The 25,176-nt window shown below is 37.5% G+C and overlaps 1 protein-coding gene across 1 annotated transcript in view; it reads left to right on the top strand.

Moving 5' to 3' along the window:
• The window catches only part of TOX (thymocyte selection associated high mobility group box), a 310,963-nt gene that overhangs the window by 259,462 nt on the left and 26,325 nt on the right, over window positions 1-25,176 (top strand). The window contains 2 exon segments of the mRNA NM_001261489.2: window positions 6,864-7,145; window positions 20,616-20,846. Of these exon segments, the coding sequence (NP_001248418.1) occupies window positions 6,864-7,145; window positions 20,616-20,846 (513 nt within the window).

Here is a 25,176-nt window from a genome sequence, read left to right as displayed (position 1 = left end):
CAACTGGCAGCCTTCCAGGCCTTGCCTGCAAAGACCACAGAAAGCAGCAGCTGGTGAGCCACATTAGCAAATAAGGCCTCAGGGCTACCCATGTTCCAGCGCTCTGTGCACCAACTGCTGTTCACTCTAACAGCTGGATCAGAGCAGAGCCAGCCGAGGCGGTGGTGCAGTTTTATGTGTACAACTGTTTTGATATAGATTGTCTGCTAGAGGCAGAGATAATGATAGCTTTCAAGGCTGGCATGTTGGATGGGGAAGGATGCAGATGTTTGAAGGAGGAATACAGACTCTGGAAGGATTGTGAAGCACACAGAGTTTTAAACACTGAAAGGCAGGCCCTCCGTCATTCTGGTGCCATTTAAGTATGTGATTTTAACACCATTTCATCACTAACATGACTAATGTTATTCCAAGGATTTTTTTTTTCCCTATTCCAGTTACACCAAAATCTTACTCATTTTTTAAAAATAATAACCTGAGATGAGCAACAAGGTTTTTTTTCTTCTTTTCCTTTTCAAAGAAAATCCAAGGGACCAGTCATGGTGGCTCACACCTGTAATCCCAACACTTTGGGAAGCCAAGGTGGGTGGATCACCTGAGGTCAAGAGCTCGAGACCAGCCTGACCAACATGGTGAAACCGCGTCTTTACTAAAAAATACAACAATTAGCTAGGTGTGGTGGCACATGCCTGTAATCCCAACTACTCAAGAGGCTGAGGCAGGAGAATTGCTTCAGCCTGGGAGGCGGAGGTTGCAGTGAGCCAATATTGTGCAATTGCACTCCAGCCTGTGCGACAGAGTAAGAGTCCATGTCAAAGAAGAAAAAAAAGAAAGAAAGAAAATCAAAGGAAATAAAGTGAAAAACAAATGCTGAAATATGTAGCTATTATTGTGCCTCATGTTTCCACCTTGAGCTCTGTCCTCAACATGGCACTCTTCAGCTCTAGGTAACCAGGCAAGGGGAGAAAGGAACATGGCCTTAGCATCAAGGCAGGTCATGTGGGACAATACATGACTTCTGCTCTGGCTTCCTAATTGATTTTAATGGAACTTTTGTTTTGCATTAATTGGAAAAATTGAAATTTCTTCTTCATCATTATAATACCCCTTCATTATTTTAATTGACATTGGTCATCAATAGCATTTCTAGGAAACAGATCTGATTTCCAAAAAAGTGAAATCTAGCACCCATTTTCAAATGGACATAGTTTTGCAAATGGTGAGATAAATATTAAGAGCCACTCAACACTAAAATGCCAGTGACATGCAGGACATTTTGCCAAGAAAATATGAAGTTCATTAGGCTTGAAAATAAACAAAATGAGAAACACACACGTGAGAAATTACCTTTGAGACATTCGAGCCCTAGAATTTAGCAAATGAAGTTCCCAAAAGATCAAGGATTTATGACAACTACTTCTGTGAAACTGGCATCATCAATCCTAATTGTACCAGACCTAAACAGCTATTCAGTGTAACTCAAGAAATATGTATTGAGTTCCTACTACGTGCCAAGATCTGTTCTAGATACAAGGGCTATAATGGTGAACAAAATAAATTCTATCCCAGCTTTTTTTTTTTTTTTTTTTTTTTTTTTTTTTTTTTTTTTGAGACGGAGTTTTTTGCTCCTGTTGCCCAGGCTGGAGTGCAATGGTGCGATCTCAGCTCACCTCAACCTCCTAGGGTGTATCAGTTAGGATTATGTTGGGCTGCCTATAACAGAAAACCCCAAATGGCAATGATTCTACGATGACAGACATTTACTTCCCTTTCACTCCCACTGTAAGTAGGTTGTCCAGGTTCCAGAATAATCACACCCTCAGGCTCCTTTCTTGTGCCTTCAGCGTCCTTATGGTGCCATGTCTTGGTCCAAGACATTTTCCCTAGCTCTCTCCATCATCTCCACGTTTTTGCCAGCAGGAACTAGAGAAAAACAAAGGAAGGTGAGCCCTTCCCTTCAACGAGACTTCTTGCAAGCACCACACAAGGATTCCACTTACATTTCATTGTCACAGGGCCATGCATAGCTGCAAAGGAAGCTACAAATGTCCTCCTTGAGCCAGCTAGAGGGGCCCATTTTTCAGCACAAAAGGAAAATGAGTGTAGGAGGGTAGCTTGAGGTTTCTGCCACTAAGGGAAACGGACATTAATCAAATATTTTCATCTTGTGACTAAGAAGTTCCCAGGAAAAAAGAAAAATCATCAGACTGGTTAAAGTCAGTTTATACTGATGAATTCATTCCCTTAGTTACACACTGACACAGCAAATATTTTTGAATATTTAGAATACCATTTAACTAAAAGATATCTCAAGAGGGATTGAAAAATGCATTAGTCATGAACTAATCAAGGAGATTACTATCTAGAAGGTAGATACAATACACATTAGAGAAATAAATTTTAAAGTGGTATCCCATAAAGAAAGTATAAACAAAATGCTTTGGCAGTTCAGAATCAGAAGGTTCTTGGAACTTTATAGGTAAGCTGACTTTTGAACTTGACTTTAACATATGTTTAGGGTTTGGATATATGAAGATGGTAAAGGCATCATGGAATTGTGGGAAAAGTACAAGTATGTAAAAAAAGTATATTTCATTTTTACTTCAGTCTTTGCTAATAGAAAGATCTGAGATCATTTAATCTCTCTGTGGGCTTGTGCAAAGCAGCTCTTCCTACATGGCTCCCTCAAAGGGAAGTTATAAGGATCAATAAGTAAAAGTACTGGGCAAACCACAAATCACTGAGCAAACTATGGGGGTTTTTCCCCTCTTTTTAACAACTTTAGACAGCAAATTCTCGGAAAATGGTAATTGAATAATGACAGAGCAGCGTAAACAAAGACACATGATTAAGGGAGAGAGATTTAGGTAAAAAAGAAGCAATTAATTGGGTTTGACTGAACAATAGAGTAGATGAGGGATGGTTATAGGGCGTGAGTTTCATTTGGAAGGTTTCGTGTCATGCTGAAGAGTTTGTATTTAATTTGGGGGACAGATGTCATTAGAGAATTGTTGAGCCCATGGCTCATGAAGATTAATTTTGTACCACTCTTTGGGGTAGATGTAAAGAGACCGATTTTAGTTAAGCAGCTATTGCAAGTGAAAAGGTAATGAAGGCCTAGATAGATGAATGGGTGTGGAAATGGGTGGAAGGGCAGATGGAAATAATTGATGTTTTAGGGTAAACCCAACAGAACTCACAAGAGTTTGGTAGAAAAGAAAAGAGTCAAAAATGACGGCAACATTTTGAGTAGAGGTGACAAGGAAGATGAAGGTGTCATCAGCAGATATTGGTCAGACAGAAAAAAAAAATAGGTTTGAGAAAGAAAACTTTGTTCACATTTCTAGCAAGAATGATGTTCAAGTAGTAATGTCTCACAAGCAGTTGCAGAATTAGGCTTGGAATTTGGGTCAGAATTGTACATTTTAGTTTAGAACATTTCCCATTAATAAAACCGTGGCAAATTTTATCTGGGTGGAAGAAATGTGACTCAGAATAACATGTTAAGGAATCACTTAGAGGTGGGGTGTTGTAGAAAAAAGAGAAGTCAGTGAAGGAGTTGAGAAGAATCAGAACAACCGTTGCAATTCAGCATGACTTAAGTGAATTGTTCAAAATATATTTAAAATATTGGTGATTAACAGGAAATAATATTCTGCTACTTCAGGGTTTGTATTTGACATGATGTAGCTGTAGTCAATCAATACCTTTACAGCAGGAAACCAATAATCAAAACATTAGCTTATTTGCATGATCTAACTAATTATTCATATTTTCAGTAATCAAACTTTATCGAGTTTAATTTTCCCCATATTATACATTAGGCAGTGATTAATACTGAAATGCCTTTCAGGAAAATAAGGTAAATGGAAATACTCCTCCTAATTCAGAAATGTTGCCATGGATGTTAAGATCCCACTGTTTGTAAGTGCATCTGAGGACTGAAGATACAGATATGCTCCCTCATTTGTGCTTGCCATGCTCCACACAGGAAAAGTGTGCTTTGAGTTGATATTCAAGCTGTCTGCCTGACCTAACACCACTGGTGACAGGATACGTTGAACTAATGGTGAGACTGTGGAACGAGAGGTACCCTCTTGAGTACTTCACCTTCCTTTCCCAAATTGATACTTTACTCTTCCATAGCCACACCCACCTTCTTCTCCTTCCAGTGCAAGGGTGGAAATGCAGATTTTAGTGCCCAGAGATCTACCCACTACACAAATTAACATGAGAAAACATCTTCGAAGATTGCAAGACAGTGGAGGAGAGAAGGTGTGATAAAGTGAAGATTGCTTCAAGCTTTTGGAACACTTTTAGTTGTAGTCATAAATCTGGAACTCCATATGAAAATTAATTTAGAAACCATCCTCTCTGATATATTAAAACCACAAGATTTCTGAAAGGATGAGAAGAAATGGGCTCAAAACAGATATGTTACAGACTGTACGTGTTTTGTAACTTGGGATTTATGTGAAGGAGAAATAAAGATAGCAATTAGTTACATACTTTTAGAAAGATCATTTAGTTGAAGTATGATTTTGCTAGTAAATGCTTTTCATTTACAAGGCTATAAAACATATAAGTTGGAATATGCACAGTAGTGCTTTATTTGGTGCCGGGTTGGGAAAGAAGACTGCCCGTTGTAGGATAGTGTCCACTTACGGATATCCATTACTCTGTGCCCATAATGGGAGCTGTTCTACATGCTAAAGGTCTAAAAACATATAGGACTTGAGGACTTTTGAGAGTAGGCCTGAAAAGAAATTTAGTATACACTGTCTCTTCTGTGTAGTTTCAAAAGTCAGTCCTAATTTTCATGGTACTCTCTGTCCTTGGCACAACTTTAAGGATATCCGTGAAAGCTAGTACTACTTCATAAAGAAGATCAGATTGTAGAAGTTACATGTACATATAAGAAGAGGCAACAATCATTTTAGTAAATGTGACTGAAGGCAACATGAATGGGCTAGATAAAACCATTATTGATTTGGGTAGACAACATTTGAAAAGGTATTTTTAATTATCTTTAACTGTAATCTTTTTTATGGAATATGTAAAATGTTGAATCAGCTGCTTAATACAGTGGGAAGTATCAAAGATTGGAATTAGGAGAGGTGGGTTTTATCTTTGGTTTTGGTCAAGTCATTTGATCTCTTTGGGTTTTACTCCTTCATTTATTCATTTATAATTATTTATATCCTTATTCCACAAACATTCAACAAGCTTGCACTATCATCACCCCCTCCCAGTGTTCCTCTTCCATAGACCGACGGTGTCACCAACAGCCTTTGCAGCTCTTGCATGTACCATTGAATAGTAAAAGCTGCTTTATGAGGGACATCACAGAAGGGAGAATCCTGAACTACTTTGGAAGGATTGGAGGAATACAGTTTGGATAATGGAAAAAATGTTGGTTCAGACTTAGAAAAGGCAGGTACAAATCATGAGGCCAGCTGGAGGTCTAGGATACCTTGAACTGTGCCTGAAGACTGAGAAGTAACCAAAGTTGGAAAGGATCTAAAGGAGTGAAATTGACTAATAAGAGACCTCATGGTGGAGGCAATAAATGTGTACCAGAGAAGAACACAGGGCACATATGGGGACTCTGGACAGCCTCAATTTTAGTTTTAGGTGAATCTAACTAGATTGGTAAAATGACTAGAGGGAAAATGGTGGAAAATGATTTTATTATCATAAAAACAAAAACAAGAACCTATGACTAGGTTACTTAATTTGCCTTCACAATATTTTCATGTCACAACAACATTTGCAGACAGGTCATTGCCAAACATCTGACACTTTGTGGGATTTTCTTTTCTAATGAAACAGAATAAGATAACAGTATTACTTTTTCACTTCCAACGTGTAACTTTAACCATAGATCTTTTTCCCCCACAGTCTTCTTGTTTTTCTCTCTTGTTTTGTGTGCTCTCTACCTGCCTGAATTCCTCAACCCCCCCCCCTTGGGATGAAAAAACTGAGCTGCTCCTATAAGCACCATGAAATATTCTCCATTATTTTAAGTTTGAAAATGCCAGAGAAATGTTAAGTGAAATTCTCCATACTCCTCTTATACAACACATTTGACCTCTAGATACCTTAAGAGCTTCATCCTCCAATGCTTTTAATTCTAATCCTTGCAGAGACAAAATTCATTGCTTGAATTACAAGAGTGAGTCTCATTAAGGCTAAAAACCAGTGACTCAGATAGCATAATGGATTAATATGTTGACCTTGCAATTTTAGAGCTTTACTTTCAAGTCTGACTGTGTAGTCATTTCAATAGTCAATCAATTGGTTAATACCAGCCTATCAGTGTTTTGAATCTGGTAGTTAGGAGATCATTTTGGCTAGTAATACCCTGTAAAACTTTAAACTGAGTACAAGAGTATACTTATTAACTCCCAAAGCCTTTCTTAAATGATCAAGATAAAACAAACAGGGTTTAATGAATTGCTGTGAATGTTGTAATCACTAATAATTGAATAATTTTGACAGACACTCTAATGAGCATCAGCATCTTGAAATTTACATTATATAAATATGATCATGATATAATACACAAATACATATATAAATAATATATTTCTGTATTTCACTAGCATAGAAAGACTGTAAATCTAATTAATCACATCTCAAGTAATGAAGTATGATGCTAACTGAATTCTCAAATTCTATTCTTTTGGTAGTCTTATGCTGTCCTCTAGGGTGATACATACTTTTAGGATTATTTTACCCCGATAAAATAAATGTGTATGTGACTCAGCAGAACATCTGGAAATCTAAAGAATTATTACTTTTTTGCCCAAAACATGTTTTGAAAATTACTCCTTTCCTATTTATTTATTTATTTATTGTAGATGCCAGATATACGAAACCCAGAAGGAGCTCAATACAGTTCCCATCCTCAGATGGCAGCCATGAGACCAAGGGGCCAGCCTGCAGACATCAGGCAGCAGCCAGGAATGATGCCACATGGCCAGCTGACTACCATTAACCAGTCACAGCTAAGTGCTCAACTTGGTTTGAATATGGGAGGAAGCAATGTTCCCCATAACTCACCATCTCCGCCTGGAAGCAAGTCTGCAACTCCTTCACCATCCAGTTCAGTGCATGAAGATGAAGGCGATGATACCTCTAAGGTATGAATAAGTTATTTTTAGGACCTATAGGAGACCATTCTTAGGTACCTTCTTTGACCTGTGCTGGGTACAAGTTTATATCGTCCAAGTGAAACATTGGTGGGAGACACCTGCTTTGTTAATGAAGCATGAGGTTACAAACAAACTGGATTAAACCATCTTCTTGTCCAATTACACTTTAAAGTCCCTGAGAAATCCTTTAAATATAGATGTGTTAAGCATAAAAGTTGCTTGCGCCTACAAAAGTTCGGGCCTGTATAGTCAATGTACCATTTTAAGAAGGCAGTATACTGGGGTACAATGAAGGGTGTGTGTGTGCGTGTGTGTGTGTGTGTGTGTGTGAGAGAGAGAGAGAGAGAGAGAGAGAGGAGATGTTTGGTGATGATGTTAGATGAAACCTTTGTGGCCACCTGACCCAACCATTTCAAATTGAGGATGTGGAAAGTAAGTGCCAGGGATACTAGATGACTCCATTCCTCGTTGATTCATTGAATATCTTTTGTTAACTCCTTGCCAATATGGTTATTTGTGTGTCTGTCGCCAGCAGAGTCATTCTTTTAAGTTATCTGAATAAGAAGATGGGTTTTATGTCAGCCACTTTTTTTTCTTTTTACCATTGTGAGAATTTTGTTTTTGGAAAGTTAAACTATAAACATGCTACCAAAAGCAGCACTGTGCAATCCTGATATACATGGTTAACTTTCTAGTAACTCTGCTAATTTTTTTCAGTCTAGATAAATAGTGATTCATCAATTTATTTAGCCTGATGACAAAGATAAGATAGCTGCATTGACTATATTTTCCTATTTTTTGTATTCTTGATGTTCTGGCATTTGGAGCCTTAATCCTGGAAATTCAGAGCTAGCTAATTTTTAGAGATTGCAAACGACACTCCTGCTAGCCCCCTTTCTGTATACATGCCAACAATTCACAGCTGCATCCCAAACATCTCCTTTAAAAACTCTCACATACCAAGCCAGTGTTCCCTCTGCCCTACATCACCCCTAGGCCAAGTGTCAGACAATTAGGGATCACTCCTTATAGCCCATAGCCCACCAAAGTTATTCAAACTATCCAGTCCTAGGCTTACTCAGCATGCCAGCCTGCTTTGCCCATTCCTGCCCACAAAATCCCCAGTAAAGGCTCAGGGCATGCTCTGTCTTCTCCCTCTTTCTGTCTCCTGACCAACCTGGGTAGTTCCCTATGTGGCCCTGTGTGCTATGCTGTGCTGTGCCTCCTCTTTTCAGGGATCTATGAGTGGAAACTTCTTCCTCACAATCATCATTTCCTTGTCTTCTGTCTTACCATACCTGACTGAAACAAATCCCAAGTACGTTTTAGAACAGCTGCAGAACCTAACACTGCCCAAGCCAGTCCCTCCATCCTTACCATCTCTCCCTGTTGTCAGTGAGTCAGCCTCTCATGAGTTAGGTGAAACGGCAGGAGGAATCTAATTGATATTCATAAATAATTGACTGGGCTGCTGAAAGCCTTGCCTTTAGCTGACCATTTCCAGGGCAATAATTTTCTTCAGAAAATACAGGTTATTCCAATGGCTCCAGGTACTCATTGGCTGTTAGATTACACCTAATGGCCAATGAGTACCTGAACCCAAATGTGAACACCAATAATTTGTTTGTGGACAGTGATTTAGATGTTGATTATGCATGAATAATTCAAATCAATTTGCTAAACACAGATGATATGTACTTTATTGTAAGGGGAAAAATTAATGTACTCTCATAGTAAAGATCAATTTGTGTATCTGGATTGTGTCTTTATCAGTATTCATTCCTGACATTTCAGGAAATTAAATGCAAAATTAGTAACATCCTCTGACAGTAAATTGTATACTGCATTATTCCTAATTACAATAACATTTTTCACAGTCTTCCACTTGTATGAGTAGAAGAGTAGGTAGAAATCTGAAATTCATTAACATTCATGGGTTCTGCCATTTGCTATTAACCTGTTAGGTCCATATTTTATAATTTTGCTAAAACATGAATTTACATGTTTCCATACTGATATGAAACTTTGCCAGTGGGTGTCCTCTCCAATCATTCAATATCCACATCTTGAAATAATTTATAATTCTTCGTTAGTGGACTGTGTCAGCATTGCATAGTAAAATTCATATTCTATAATGATAGATTATTGAATTATCGATGCATGAAAGTTTAGGGATTGATTTCTAAGACTGCATCCATTAAAATGACTTTTCTATCTGCACAAACATTGACACAAAGTCATGTGAAGTTTAAGTGTATTTTCCATCTCAAGAAAAGTCACCCTTCATTCCAATTCTATACACTGTTCTTCACGTTGTCTCCAATTCAAATCCTCCTATTCATTTATTTGAGTTATATTATTATATTTATTTAAGCTAGAAAAATCCTCTGATGAAAATGTTAAAGCATTCTTCATTACAGTTAAGGATTAAACTGGATTTTTCCCTTTACATATGAGTAGGATTTATGTGGAAAGTTGTAGTGCAACAGCTCCAGTTAAATGTGAAATAGCATTAAGTCAAAAAGATCATTTAAATCATTTCTAACAAGTGAACTAAAAAAGAATATTTAGTTCCACACCAGAAAAAGCTTTTAAAGCTTTCCTCTTAACACTTTGTGCTGTCTTTAAGCAATTACATATTGATTCCAGCTCATCTAATTGAACAATTAAATGAAATAAGTCTGTTTTGACAGAGAGGAATATTGTAAATACATCAGTAAAATAAATTATCACCTTATAAACACTACCCGTGATTTTGATTGCTAGGAAACTGTGTTGACAGCCTTAAGTCATAAATGAGACACAGTAAAGCATCAAAGAAACACAAACTTAGGCAGCTTGCGATTCTAAGCCTGTAATCCCGTATTTGTAATATAAGAGATACTTTAAGACACAAAAAGTATCTGGCATTACACGTATATTTTTGGCACAGTTTTCTCTTTAAGGAAATTATGGGTTAAGAATCACATTATATATTTTTCTATCCTTTTACTTTCTGCTTTTGTGTTGAAAATATCCATGTTTTATCTGACTGTCTCTTATAAATGTCATGTAGTTAAATGAGCTTTTACTTTAAAATGAAACCTTTACTACATTTACATTAATATAAATATGAAAATGGCTTATTTTTCTAAGTATGTTGCTTTCTGTTTATGCCGCAAATATTTTATGTTTCTTTTTTTCCTCATCTTCTTTAAGATTGCTCTTATTTTTCTCATTACATTATTTCCCGTTTTGAGATTAGAGATTTTATATTCTTTCTCTTCTTTCAGTAGCTGTCCCTGGAATACAACTATATAAAAGTCTAAAATTTACCAGTATCTTTACCTTCTTTCTTAGATTACTTTAACTCCATACACCTTCTGTTCAGTTTTTACTGGGGGCTGTTATTGTTGTTCATGCTAACTATAGTTTAATTGAATTCTGTAGCTGAATAAACTTCATGAAACGCTATTTTAATTATTTTATGAAGTTATTTTTCCTTTGGATTTATTCACCTATATATTTCTTTCACCTGACATCTTTTTCTTTATGCCTTTAAAATGTTCTTTCATGAAGGTCTGCAGGTAACATGCTTACCTTAAAAAACACATTTGCTGGGTATAGAATTCTAGATTGACAGTTATTTTCTTTCAGCATTTTGAAGATATTATATTATTCCACTGAATCCTTGTTTTCACTATTGCTTTTGAGGATTTACTGTCTTACTGTCTTTCCTTTGAAAGTAACCTGACTTTACTCTCTGACTGCTTTTGAGATCTTCCCTTGTCTTTGGTGTCCTGCAGCTTCACGGTGATATGTATGGGTTTCTTTGCATGCATTCTGATTGTAATCATTTCTGTCTGTCAGCAATTTGGGGGAAATTTTCGTTCCTTATTTTTTTCAGATACTGCCTCTATCCCATTCTTGCTCCCTTCTTATGCTGTTATTCTGAGGGGATGAATATTAGACTTTCTCCTTTCCACAACTTTTTCATATTTTCTATTTCCTTGCCCCTCTGTATTACATTCTGATTAACATATTTTCCAGTTCATAATTCTCTTTTCAGCTATACCTAATCTGAAATGGTCTATTGCAGTTTTAATCTCAAATATTTTATATTTTTAGTTTCATTTGGTTCCTTCTCAAATGAGTTTGGACTTCTTTTTATAGTTGCTTGCTCTTTACCCATGTATTTAATCTCTTTTATTCTTTTAAGCATGTTAAACATATTTGTTTTATAGCTTCTTTTGCTAATTTCAATACATGAAGTATTCTGAAGTCTGAATATGTTGGTTTTAACAGCTTGTTTCATTTTGCTTTTCGTACTTTTGAAATGAGAATTAATATGTATTAGAACTTTGTAAGAATTCTTTTAGAGCTTGTTTAAAAGTGATTTCTCCTGGGATGATTTATATTTGTTTCTGCCACATATTTTGAACCATTACAATCAAGAACCACACTTGGCCTGAATTTTTTAGACCACCCACAAAGTGTATGTTCAGGCTACAAATCTTGCAAATGCTGGCTTTTGTTTGTGAATGAACACAAGAGATTTTGTTCCACTCTTCATTTGTATCAAAGTTCCAGAGCAGCCATTCTTGCATGTTCCAGTAGGTCACATACAAGGGAATGTTACTTCACCCTTGCACTGACGGTCTAATTCTTTTACCTCTTGATTTTAACAGGACCTCTCCCATTAAACATCTTGCTTTTGGCCAGGCATGGTGTTTGTCTTCTGTCTATTGCACTCTTAACTCAAATTCACACGAGGTTCAACAGTATCTTCAATATGAGAATTGCCTTTAATACGCTGCGTCTTCTCTGAGTTCGCTTAGTTTTTGCCTTTAAGAGTTTGTGACTAATTTGCTAGTTCATCAATGCATGTGCTCTGCCACACTAGACAGAAGCAGGAGGTTTTTTTCTCAAAGCAAATAGGATAAATCACTAGAGCAGCAATTAAATAAGCCTTGAGAGTAGGAGTTTTTATTTACCACTGCTCTGAAGACAAGAAGACTCCTGGAATAAAGTAGAAATGAGGAACAGACAGGTTTCTACAAATATTAAGTGAAATCAAACAGTGTTAGAACCAAATGTCACGTCACTTTATCTAACTAGCAGTGGGACAGAATACTTAAAACTGGGACTTGAAGTCTGGTATTTTCATCATTGAACTGTGCTTATATTGTAACTGTTCACTTTATATAGTATAATGTGTATGATACTTTTAAAGAATTTATTAGACCACAGCAATTAAACTAATGTATGCCTCTTATTTATTTAAAATAAATGTATCCTATTTGTTAAGGCTGAGCCTAATAAACTAGTTCAGGAGAAAATGATAAAATTTAGTCAGACAGTTAGTACCTGATTCCAAATCATCTTTCCTGAAATTTATTCAAGTAATAATTATGCCAGGATATAGACATACCCTAGATGACTGAGCATACTTTATTCATTTATGGAATAAAAACAAAATGAGACTTAACATAGCCGCCTGGCATTTTATTCAGTGGGACGCCACCTCAACAGCTTGCCTTCTCTGTAAGCCTGTAAAAGCCCTCAATCCAAAAGAATAAGAAGTAAACATATTTCCCTACATCAGCAAATTTAGAAAAGATCAAGTGGATCTCATAAAATTGATAAACTTAACCAGTAGGTATATAAAATAACAACCAACCTTTTTTCTCACTTTAAAGTGATTTTTCTGGACATTAGCCCAAACTTCCTATTTCACATAAGGCCACTGAGTGCCTTTGCTGAACTCATTCAAAAGTCATACTCAGCTATGTTTGGCAGAATCAAAGATCCTTAAAAATGAAATTGCTTTACAAACTATGACACTGATACAATGCCCCACACTTGTGAATCATTTCAAAAGTATAGCACTTCATATGCATTTTTCTATAATTGATGTTTTGAGTCATAGAGCATATCGTTATTAAAGATAATAATAAACCCAATTGTAAAATGAAAGAAGTATTACAGCCTTGCTGATTTCACAGTAACTAGATGACTTACTTTCCATGCTTATTTGAATTTATTCTCATAAGGGGATTTTAGATGGCATAGTTTAGAAAAGAGAGAATGAATTTAAGTAGCAAAATTTTCACTCACTGAAACATCACAAAAAGTGCTGTTATATGCCCTGTTTCTATGGAGAGGAGTTTATAATATTTACTTTATATGATAAGAGTTATAAGTGGAGTTCTATGTTGTTTGTTCAGCCTATTATGCAGATGGTGCTTGATTAAAATCTATTTTAAACTACAGCGATTACTGCAAGATAGTGTGCATTAAACAGCTCTCCCAGCTCCATTAAAGGCTTTGGGACCGCGGCAGTTTATTTTAAATATGCTTATAGACGTTTCTAACTTCTCCAGGGACATTTCAATATCAGTGATTCTCTTTCCTTGGTAGTCTTATCTCCTGTGCTCTGGCTTCTTAAGAAATACTATTATCTAAGCAACACCGTTAGCACATGCTTTTTTAAAGTGAAAGATTATTGTTTTCTTGTGATAAATAAGTTAAATACATCTCTATAATTAACCAATAAGACATGACAGGGGTGAATTACCAGAAACCTTCGGGCACCTCTAGGGATTTGAGAAATAAATCTATGTCTTACGAGTAAGTTACATGAAGCCCATGTATCTGTGTAAAACTTATGTGTAATATTTATTTATGAATAATAATTATTTAGGTATTTGTGCACTTATGTATTCATCAGTGCTTTAACTGATGGTGAAATCAGTCTGTGGGTAATCAGGGTGACATTTAGGGCCTCAGCTCATCCATGTTTTAGTTGCTATGATTTTCATACAATTTTTATGTGTATTTCAAATTTTCTTTGCCTCATAAGTCTAAGCCTTTGCCCGGTGCTATAGAATACCAGAGCAGAAATGTAGAATGATCCATTGCATGTAAAACACTGTACCGATGCTATGAAGGATGTGAAGATTAATGGGACTTGCTCCTTACTTTCAATGTGCTTGTCATCGTGAGAAACTCACATTTTTGCATTATATGGTTTCTTCCATATTCTAGAGATTATGATGGAATAAAATTTAACTCTCCAGTCTTAGAACCCTGGTAACTTTACAAATACGGTATGTACTCTCAAGCAGTGTCCTGTACAAAATACTGTACTGTCTAATCCAGTAACTGCTAGTCATGTGTGACTGCTTCCATTTAAATTTAACCAATTAAAATTAAATTTAGAAATTCAATTTCTCAGTTGTACTAGCCACATTACAAGTGGCCTAGAGCCGTATGTGGTTAGCAGCTACCCTTTTAGACAGGGCAGAGAGCATATCTATCATCCTAGAAAATTTTACGAGACAGTGTACTCTAGACTTTAAAAGTCAAGGCCTTTCGGAAAGTTAGGATTTAAAATTATAAGTTTCCATCCATCTATGCAAAAAGTCAGGATCCAGACAATACTCAAAATTAAGGTCCAGGGACAGATTATAAATCCATTTAGCTAATTTTTCTACCACAGTCATATTTATCATCATTGTGTTTATTCCAAATAGTTTGTGGTCATAAGAGCCAAGTATCTTTCAAAGTGCATCCGTTACTGACATGAAAATGGATCCAAATTACAGCAGCATTTCTGTCTTCAAGGAGGCTTTGGACACAACAGTGATCATGTGTTTTTCACACATGTGATGAAGCTACTTCCAAAAGTAGACCTTACAAATTCCCAGTTCATCACACAGAATCTAAAATGGCAGCTCATTTCTGCATCCTTTCCGCACAAGAAAAACAAAAAATAAAAAATAAGATCCCCACAGATCAGGGGGCAATGCCCAGTGTTCCTAAGACAAACAGCTTTATATTCCATAGAGCAAAACCCAACTACTTGGGTACATGAGAGATCAAACTACAACAAAACTATTCTAAAGAGCAAAGATATTATGAATACTTACTAGTCCTTGATACAAGAACATTGAGCAATATAATAAACAATTCCCTCCAAAGTACATTTTATCTCATAAAAAATAGAGATCTTTCATGCATAGTTTTTCCCCTTATGTAAATCTTCAGTGGAAGTCAGGGCATTGTCTTAGATATGGTTCAGTTCTATGAGGGCAATTTTATAAATGGTCAGAATATTATGATCCAAGAATCTAACTGTGGTGATCTAGTTTAGTTATTGAAGGAGAGGCAGTGAATCTTGAGTAATGAATATTTTATGTATATCCTTTAGATTGTTCTTCTCAGATGCCAGTTTTCTTGCATGGCAGAAAATTCCAACCAAGGTTAGCATGAGTATTTAAAGGGAAGGCATAGTGTGATGTTAACTGAAAGCAGATCAATATGTTCTTGTTTTTAGGCATGGCAAAGACAAAGATGGTGTGATCTGATAAGACTGACTGGTAGTCTGCTTTAATGGGGGGCAACACCATAGCTTTACAGTCTAGTGCCTCTCAGGTACTCAATCAGATATACAATGGAAGCCCCAGAGTTACACTCCCTAATGCATAAATGATGTCTCCTGAGCCTTGAAAGTGTGGAGGCAGAAGTCATGAAATACTTGCTTCTATTAAACAAAACTTTAAGCAACATTGCATTCAGCTAGCCCTCCAGGACAAACCAGGAAAATAGGTAAAGCCTCCAGGCAACTAACAAAATGGATTGGCTGCGTGGAATTATTTAGCGTTTTCTATAGGGTTGCTATCCATTGCCTCAAAATGATAACTGGTGGTTTTCGTACGATTGAGCGCCTCTTACTGGCAGTAACAAGTTCTCCTGCTTCTTCAGGACATCTCTAAAAGTAGGGCCTGTTGTCAAATGCAAGAGGATGACTGTCCTCCTATCTGTTACAGCAAGGAATCACACATCCACTAGATCTAAAGCCTGTACCATACTGTCCAAATACCAACTTAAAAAGGAGGTAAGCATGATGATCAGTGGTTCAAACAAAATTCTGGACAATGAAGGAAGGAAATTCTCTTACACCATTTTGTGCCACTGTAACAGAATACCTGAAAGTCGGTAATTTACAAAGGACAGAGATATATTTCTTACAATTCTAGAGGCTCAAGAGGCCCTTGGCAAGGGCCTTCTTGCTGTGTCATCCCATGGTAGAAAGCAGAAAGACAAAGAGCACATGTATGACAGAGAGAGAGAGAGAGAGAGAGAGAGAGAGAGAGAGAGAAAGTTGTCTTTTTTCTGTCTTTTTTGTTCTATCTAGGACCACAGCCTATTAAAGGGTGCCTGGCCACATTGAGGGTCTATCTTCCCCACCCAGTCTGCTGACTCACCCCAGTCACCTCTGGAAACCACCCTCACAGACACACCCAGAAGTAATACTTTATCAGTTCTCTAGGAATTCCTTAATCCAGTCAACTTGACACCTAAAATTAACCATCACAAAAACTATTTAAATAATGTGGGGAAATCTTTTAATAAGAGCGTTTAAATTGCATGATAGGAAATTTATCTCTATGATTGACATTTGATTATTTTCCAGAAAGATTGATATAATCTGTAATCATGGAGATTTCAATGTGTCAGATCATTAATTTTTTAATTAAAATTTAAAATGAGTCTAGGTAATATTCCATATGAATAAGCATTCACTTATTTCTGTACTTTGTTCCCGATTTCTCTCAATCTTTGATGAAATATGAGGATTACTCTTTTTGTAGCTTTATTGAGGTATAATTGACAAATAAAGTTGTATGTATTTCAAGTGTACAGCATGATGTTTTGATATATGTGTACGTTGTGAAATGATTACCTACAATAAGCTAATTAACCTATCTGTCACCTCACTTTTTTTTAAATGAGAATGCTTTAAACCTGCTCTCTTAACAAATTTCAAGTATACAACACAGTATTCACTATAGCCATTGTGCTGTATATTAGATCCCCAGAACTTATTCATCTTATAACTGAAAGCCTGTATCCTAGACCACTCTATCTTTAATATTCTTCATTGTGGATCTTGTTGGCTCCTTTTTTCTCCTTTTAAATAAATATTTTATGATTGTGAATGTAAGAATGGCCGTGTTTACAAAATATTATCATTTTGCATTATTATTTTTATTACTACTATAACAAATGTTAAGCATTTACTATGTATCACGTATCAGGTAGCACCATGATATGTGCTAGTGAGCAAAACCAGTGCCTTCATAGTGCCTACACGCAGACAGGAGTAGATCTAACAACCACATACATTATTGTATCATTACAAGTTTGATACATGCTATGAATGGAAATATACAGAACTAAATAAGCTTGACTTAAGTTTGAAATATCTTTGAGACTTGGAAATAGAGATGTCAATAACAGTTGTTTCTGTGTGTGCAAAACTCAGGGGAAACATGAACTTGACAACCATCCACCCACAGATAGTAATGGAAACCCTGCTTACGTGTGAGATTACCTAAGTGCGCTCACAGGAGAAGGGAGTTTACTGCAAAACAAATCAGGAATGCTACCAATTAATAGCCAGGTGGAAAAGGATGACCCTGAAATGATCCTGGAAACATCAGGGCCAGTGAGGTAGGAGTAGAACTCAGAGAGGGTGATGTTAGGGAACCAGTGGGAGAGAGGGACCTCACAGTGAGAATCAGGTAAGGGGGAGACACAAGCATCCACTGGATTCAGCAGTGTGGCCAGTGGAGATCTAATTGAGAGCTAAGTGACAGGAAAGCACGCTGAAGTAGGTTGCAGAGGTTGCATCAGGCCAGCACAGCCAACCATTTGGAGGAGTTTAGTTGTGAAAAGGAGAAAAATATGGCCATGGGTAGGCTTTGGGCACAGAAAAATTTTGCTTGTTTGTTTTGTCTCTCAGGATATCGAAATGCCAGTTGGAAGAGTAGAGTTCAGAGCGTGTGACTGAGGCCAGGCTCCCACCCCTAGGCATCTGCTTTAAACTGTGTAGAGTAAGACCTGGGCATCAGGGTATTAAAAGCTGACCAGGTGACTCTAATGTGCAGTCATGTTTGAGAAGCACCATTCTAGGTCATATATATGCCTATGTGTTTTAATACAGCATTGTTATGCCAGTTTGTCCAGTATCGAGCACCAGACATGCTGAGTCTCTGACAGATTTACATGGTGGCCAATGACTTCACAGGATCACCTCTGTGATCCATCTCAGGGAAGTTATCATCTAGCGTTAATCTACATTAGCTTGTCAACTTGGTTCACAGCATCCTGTCCCTCTGGGGTTCTTTGATCTGCTTCAGTAGACAATTTCAGAATGATAATATTTTTAGTAGATTGCTCAATAAAGACAAAGACAAAGAAATCACTTAGCTTTTTCTTATCTCTTTTTGGTATATCTTTCATACTGATTATAAGGTATCACATATTAATATTAAAGTATTTTCCATCCACTCATTCAATGAATTATTTTGAAAGTTTCTACCATGTCATAATTGATATTTGAATACCTTTTAAAGTGCTACACATATGTAAATATATACCATCTTAGTCATTATAAGATGGTGCCATACCTAGTTTTCACTAGAGGAAACAGAGGCCTGGAGAAATTAATTTAACCAAGGTAACAGCTAAAAATAGTAAAAAGAGGGCATGAAGCAAGGTCCTCTGAAATCATATCCACAGACCTCTCTGTACATCATGTTTCATCTCCAATGGTGGCAGTTATTTTACACAAATACCCCACCTAGCAATTTATCTAAATAAGATATATATTACATTATATCTGCAGAGAGAAGCCAACTACAACCACCACAATAGAAGGTGAGGGTACAGAAGCTGCCTTGACACTTCGTTAGTGGGCAAGGCATGTGGAAATTGAATCCTTCAGATGCAGCCCTATTTGTATTCATGTAGACTCATATTAATTTTAGAGCTGGAAATAAATCCTATCCACAATGCTTTATTTTAGAGGTGGATGAATTACTCTCACATCTAGTTAGTAACAAAGATAATATTCAAATGCAGCCATCTTAAATATGTTCAATGTGTAATCCCAGTTGTATCAGAATAACAATTACAATTATCAAAATATTCATACTTTAGGAACATGGGAGAAAATATAATCTACTTTTAAACTGAGTAAAAACCTGTTCTAGAACGCTCTAGAATCTAATTTCTGGAGGTGCACTCTCCAATATGGTAGCCATTTGTCATATGTAGCTATTTAAATTTGAAAAGTTAAAAATTTAGCTCCTGATTAACTCTAGTCACATTTCAAGTGCTCACTAGCTTCATATGGTTAGTGGCTGCCATATAGAATAGTGCAAATCGTAGAACTTTTCCGTCATTGGAGAAAGTTCCATTGGACAGCACTGATCTAGGGTCTAGACCATACCATTCTTTAAACCATGAGCATCGCTGGGTTTTCCTGGCAGCATTCCATAGACCTAGGGGCAAAGTCAAAAGCCATTTGAATTTATTTATTGGACATGCTGCCCCCAAGGTTTGAAAGCCGTAATTAGAAAGACAAGGATGGCCAGGCACGGTGGCTCATGCCTGTAATCCCAGCACTTTGGGAGGCCAAGGCAAATGGATCATCAGGTCAGGAGATCAGGACCATCCTGGCCAACATGGTAAAAACCCATCTCCACTAAAATACAAAAAATTAGCCAGGTGTGGTGGCACGCGTCTGTAGTCCCAGCTATTGGGGAGGCTGATGCAGGAGAATCGATTGAACTCAGGAGGTGGAGGTTGCAGTGAGCTGAGATCATGCCACTGCACTCCAGCCTGGCGACAGAGCAAGACTCCATCAGGAAGGAAGGAAAGGAGGGAGGGAGGAAGGGAGGGAGGGAGATAACTTCCTTAGAAGAAAACAAGTTAGATTGTTCATCCAATGGTGTTACTACAAGAGAAATCTGCTGTTGACACAGTTACAGTGTAAGAGAAAAAGTTAGGAATGTTAAGGGATTATATTTAATAGTGAATAATATAAAAAGAGCCAACTTTTTTTAAAAGCTAGGTAAGTGGGGCCGGGCGCAGTGGCTCACGCCTGTAATCCCAGCACTTTGGGAGGCCGAGGCGGGTGGATCACGAGGTCAGGAGATCAAGACCACCCTGGCTAACACAGTGAAACCCCGTCTCTACTAAAAATACAAAAAAATTAGCCGGGCGTAGTGGCGAGCGCCTGTAGTCCCAGCTACTCGGGAGGCTGAGGCAGGAGAATGGCGTGAACCCGGGAGGCGGAGCTTGCAGTGAGCCGAGATCGCGCCACTGCACTCCAGCCTGGGCAGCAGAGTGAGACTCCGTCTCAAAAAAAAAAAAAAAAAAAAAAAAAAAAAAAAGCTAGGTAAGTAAAGTTGGGAGTAGGATGAATATGAAGACTACTTGAAATATGCAGTTTCATCTGGGAAAAAATAAAAACAATAACAAAGCAATATGTCCCTTAGAAAAGCCTGTGTTTGAGTGATGTGAATGGGTGAGTGTATGTGTCTAAGTCTCAAAGGAAAACAACAATATATCTTGTCCCCAAATTGTCTCAGTTCCCCTATAATTCTATTTTTACTTCTCTTTCAGATCAATGGTGGAGAGAAGCGGCCTGCCTCCGATATGGGGAAAAAACCAAAAACTCCCAAAAAGAAGAAGAAGAAGGATCCCAATGAGCCCCAGAAGCCTGTGTCTGCCTATGCGTTATTCTTTCGTGATACTCAGGCCGCCATCAAGGGCCAAAATCCAAATGCTACCTTTGGTGAAGTCTCTAAAATTGTGGCTTCAATGTGGGATGGCTTAGGAGAAGAGCAGAAACAGGTAAGGGATTCTCAGCGGGGTGGGAATCCACATAAGCTGAGATGGTGCAGTCTGAAGAAATGGCTTGCCAGGGCTTCTAGTAAATTCTTTAGATTCCAGAACAGATGCTGAGAATGTGTCCCCATCCAAACCAGACTTTCTGAGATGTTCACATAATGTTGTACTCCTTTATTACTCCTCCATAAATAGCATGTTGATTCCTTTGTTTCAAAGTTTATATAGTGTAGAGACTTTTAGAAGCACTTTTACATATCTCAGCCAGGATTGCATTATTCCTTAATGTTGCCAATGTGAACATAAAGACTGAAAAAAAAAGTCCTAAAAGTATTTTGAAAATTGTCCACACCTCTCTCCAGCACTTACTATTTACCATTTTGTCATCAAAACCCTCTTTGCTCTTTGCTAAATGAACCTCAAATTCAAGGGTTTCCGCCCCTAGCCATTCCCTAAAGACTGCCGGGGGCTGTTATTCAATCCCCCATATGTTTTTACACCATATTTTTAGGCCGTGTTAAATGGGACCAGATGCCTGGTTTTTTCCTTCTCTCATGTATTGCTGTGGTGTGACTGAGGACCATGCTTAGGGAAGGTCACGTGAGACACCACGGACACGGCACAAATGGCTCAGAGGTCTTAAAGAGGACTGGAGTCACAGAGAGAGTGAGGGTTCAGTGAGAGGATGGAGCACACCTAAACAAAGAAGCAATGTTGATCCCACATTTCTAAACTAGGAACTAGATGGCCATGGTCACCGTCTAAAAAAATCTCAGCATCACAAAGAAAAATTTAAAAGCATTCTCATTAAAATAAGTGATTGAAATAACTATGTAGATGCAGTTTCAGCCACTGCAGAATTCTGAATTGCATTAATGATGAACTAGTCTCATATTTTATTCTTAGAGACATCAATCTTACCTTATCATATCCAGGAATTTTATAAAATACAGAAAAGCCCACACCTATTTATGCATCTATAAGGATCTATATATTATGTTGATATTATATATTAATATCTGTAAGGTATAATGTCTTATAGTTTTCAAAGCAGTTTTGCATGATTTATTTGATTTGTTCTACTCAATACTCATAGATATACAGGGAAATTATTACCCAAATTTTGCAGATTACAAAATAGGGCCATATTAATTAAATTCATTCATTTGTTTATTCAACAAATATTTGTTGAGCACGTATGTGCCAGGCAGTGTTCTAGGCACTGAGGATAGAACTGACAATAAGACAAACAGAACGCCATTGTGTTGAATGATTTATCTACAATTACATACCTGGTACATAGAATTACCATGAATAAAACTTGTCACTCAACTTACAATGCTTTTCCTAACAAACCCTATGAAATCAATGATGGGGATAATGACAAAACCAGTTGCTAAGGAAACATAGAACTTGCTCTTTCAGGTCCCTCCATTCTCTCTTTTCTGTAAGTCAAAACTGTCTTCTGCTATCTGAAATCTCTAGTATTTCCCTACATCCTTTTCAAGATTGCCAGCCTGAAGGGGTACTGTCCTAGGAAAACACACAGACCTGCCATATGGAGCTCTGTGTTGCAAGAGTTTTCTTTAAGAACAGGAAACGCACCACCGAAACGTTCTCTGCACACTCGATTAAAATGCCCACTCACCATAAGAGGGTAGTTGACATTGTATTATGGGATTCTAATTGAAACCTAACATATTATTGCAGAATTTTAAAGCTAGTTTCTATTCTAACTTGGGTCAGTTTGCTCTCACACTGCCAAACCTGAGGTGTGGTTCCCAACTGATGTTGGACAATCAGGGCGAATTGTACAGTGACTTCACTTCTCCATTCAGCAGAGCCTCACTGAATGAGAAACTAAGTGTATTCCAACCAGCAATCCCAACCCCCTCCCTGTTCCCTTAATGTCACCTTAAGGCCTCCCTGCTCCACCCATGATGCCACGTATGAAGACGTAGCTTGCTCTCTGCTCCAGTAAGCCCTCTGTGCGTTCTTGAATATGCACCTGGCTTCAGTACCATAAACTTTGTTGCTTTGTGAGACAAAATTTCCTGGAGAAAGCATCCCAAAAGCAATTCCCTTCCCTAGGGATTGGGTACAGCAATTCTTGTTTATCTGAAGACACATGATTCCCCTGTGAAGGCTCAGCCCCTCTTCCCTACCTAAGACTCAGTGACTGAACTGGGAGTATCGTTTCAAGGCTCATTTGTGCCTCTTTAGTGTCCACTTTGCCAAACACTTCATTTCTGGAAACATCAATTGCCTGCTCTGCCACTCACCTTACTTCTCTTATCTATCATCTGACCCCAGTTACATTTCATAATTATTTTCCATATTCAAGAGCAGTGGTTTTTAAAGAGGGAGGTCTGCAAAGGCCTTCCCTAGCCCATGACTGGTTCTTTACATTGTCAATATTAAAAAATAAATCCCCGTTCTCATGTTTCTGATGGAAAAGAGTAATGTTCTTATGATGAAAATCAGGTAGTTCCTCAAGGCAGTAAATATCAGGCAGCAGGTTTCTTCCCACTAATTCTATTATACTCTTTATTTTTAATATAGCAAGAGGAGAATATTAAGGTAGAATATTTTGCATTCATTTTGTCTGATCATCAAAGTTATTTACAGACCCCAAAAGTATAAGATTCACTACTGTCATGTTAAAAAGAGAAGTCACTCCCATTTTCCCATTCTGGCATTCAGAATCGAGGCTGGTCTCCCTAATGTGGATATAATTATGATTATGTACAAAGCTTTTTAATTGCTTACGTATGATGGCAAATATTTTTCTCTTTCTCTTTTGTATGTTACTCTCTTGCAGGTTTCATATGTTGCCTAGTTTAGTAAGTAACTTGTAATGAGTCTACCTTTGGGTTGTCTCTCAATGAAAATAGGGTTTGGGAGAGCAAATTCATTTTATAAAGGATAAAGTTATATAATAGTTGACATATAAATCATTTGGTATCATAAAGCAATTTCTCAATCAAAATCCACTTGCTAAACAATTATGCCAAGATTGAGAGAAATAAATTTTTTATCTTACAAAAGTAAATATTTTAAAATTGGAACACTTGTTTAAGAGTTACCGAAACAAGGCATTGGGATGACCAAAACAGTTTTGGTCACTCTAAAATGATTTGTCCCCATGCTGTATGCTCCTTTGACTTCACAGAAGTCCAACGTGGCCTATCATTTGCAAGTAAAAGATGATCTTGCTTAATCAAGAGAGTGAGGCTGCAGATTATGCCAAAAGATATGGTGTAGGATACACGTTGGATGCAGGCCTGTGCCAGAACCAAGCAGGGAGAGGGTCAAATTAATGAAATCAGACACTGCTTACAAAAGGGAGCACACTGCACCGGCTGGACCACCGCTCTGCTGCTTCGCGGCAGCCCTTCTCTAGCAGTTTGCTCGAGTCATCAGCAGAGCAAACGTGCCTGCCTGAAATGCACATTTGGGCATCCAGAAAATTTCAGCAAAATATCCCAAAGTGTTATAATAGTAGATTACCACCTGTTCTCTCCCTTTATGTTAACTCATTGTGCCAACATACAATAATATCTCCGTTTCAAACTTAAATTAATTGTGTTTTATTCTCATTTAATATTCAAGTTGGGGAGCACACATACTGCTATGTATTTTTAAAAGAACATTCCTGGAGCAGATTCGAGGCATACTATTAAAATTCAAAATTTTGGACAAATATGCGTGTTACAGAACCAACCATGTGATGCTGTTGGCATTGTGTAGGCAGCTGGTTCCGGTGGAAGGCTAAGATTTCATGTGCCACAATTGTCCCAAAATCCTGTTGTCATCATAGCCCACAATTATGAACAGCTACAAATATAAACACAAACTGGGAAAAATGGACAAAATTATTGATGACTTACTGGGGGCCTCAGAAAATTACAATATTTAAGGAAAAACGGCTATTAGTGAGATTACAATTGAATGTTTTCTTGACAGCCAGAGGGAACATGACTAATAGAGCTGCTGTGTGTTTATATCACATGCTTCCTCATTGTGGAGTATAGGCGGGAGTAAGAAGCCACTGCAGAAGGGCAGATCTTTATTTTCAGAATCCATGGTGAGTGAGAAACAATATGTACTTTGGTTTCTGTGAAGAATCTTTCAAAGAAGAGAAATCAAAAGGAAGCTGAAAGAAGCGATAAAAATCCTCAAGGAACACAAAACCTCCCTTATGAATCATTCCTACCAAAGCCACTGAACAAACTCCACATATCAGAGATCTCCCCATTTTAATACTTTGGAAGATGGTACTGAATCTGGAATGGGAGCAGAATTGTGTTTGGGATTCCAGCCGGGGGTTTTAAAT

Source organism: Macaca mulatta, chromosome 8 (assembly GCF_049350105.2).
Source record: "Macaca mulatta isolate MMU2019108-1 chromosome 8, T2T-MMU8v2.0, whole genome shotgun sequence".
In the NCBI taxonomy this organism is placed as follows: Eukaryota; Metazoa; Chordata; class Mammalia; order Primates; family Cercopithecidae; genus Macaca; species Macaca mulatta.
The sequence above is the reverse complement of the archived record's forward strand: the minus strand, read 5'-3'. Positions and strand labels throughout refer to the sequence as shown.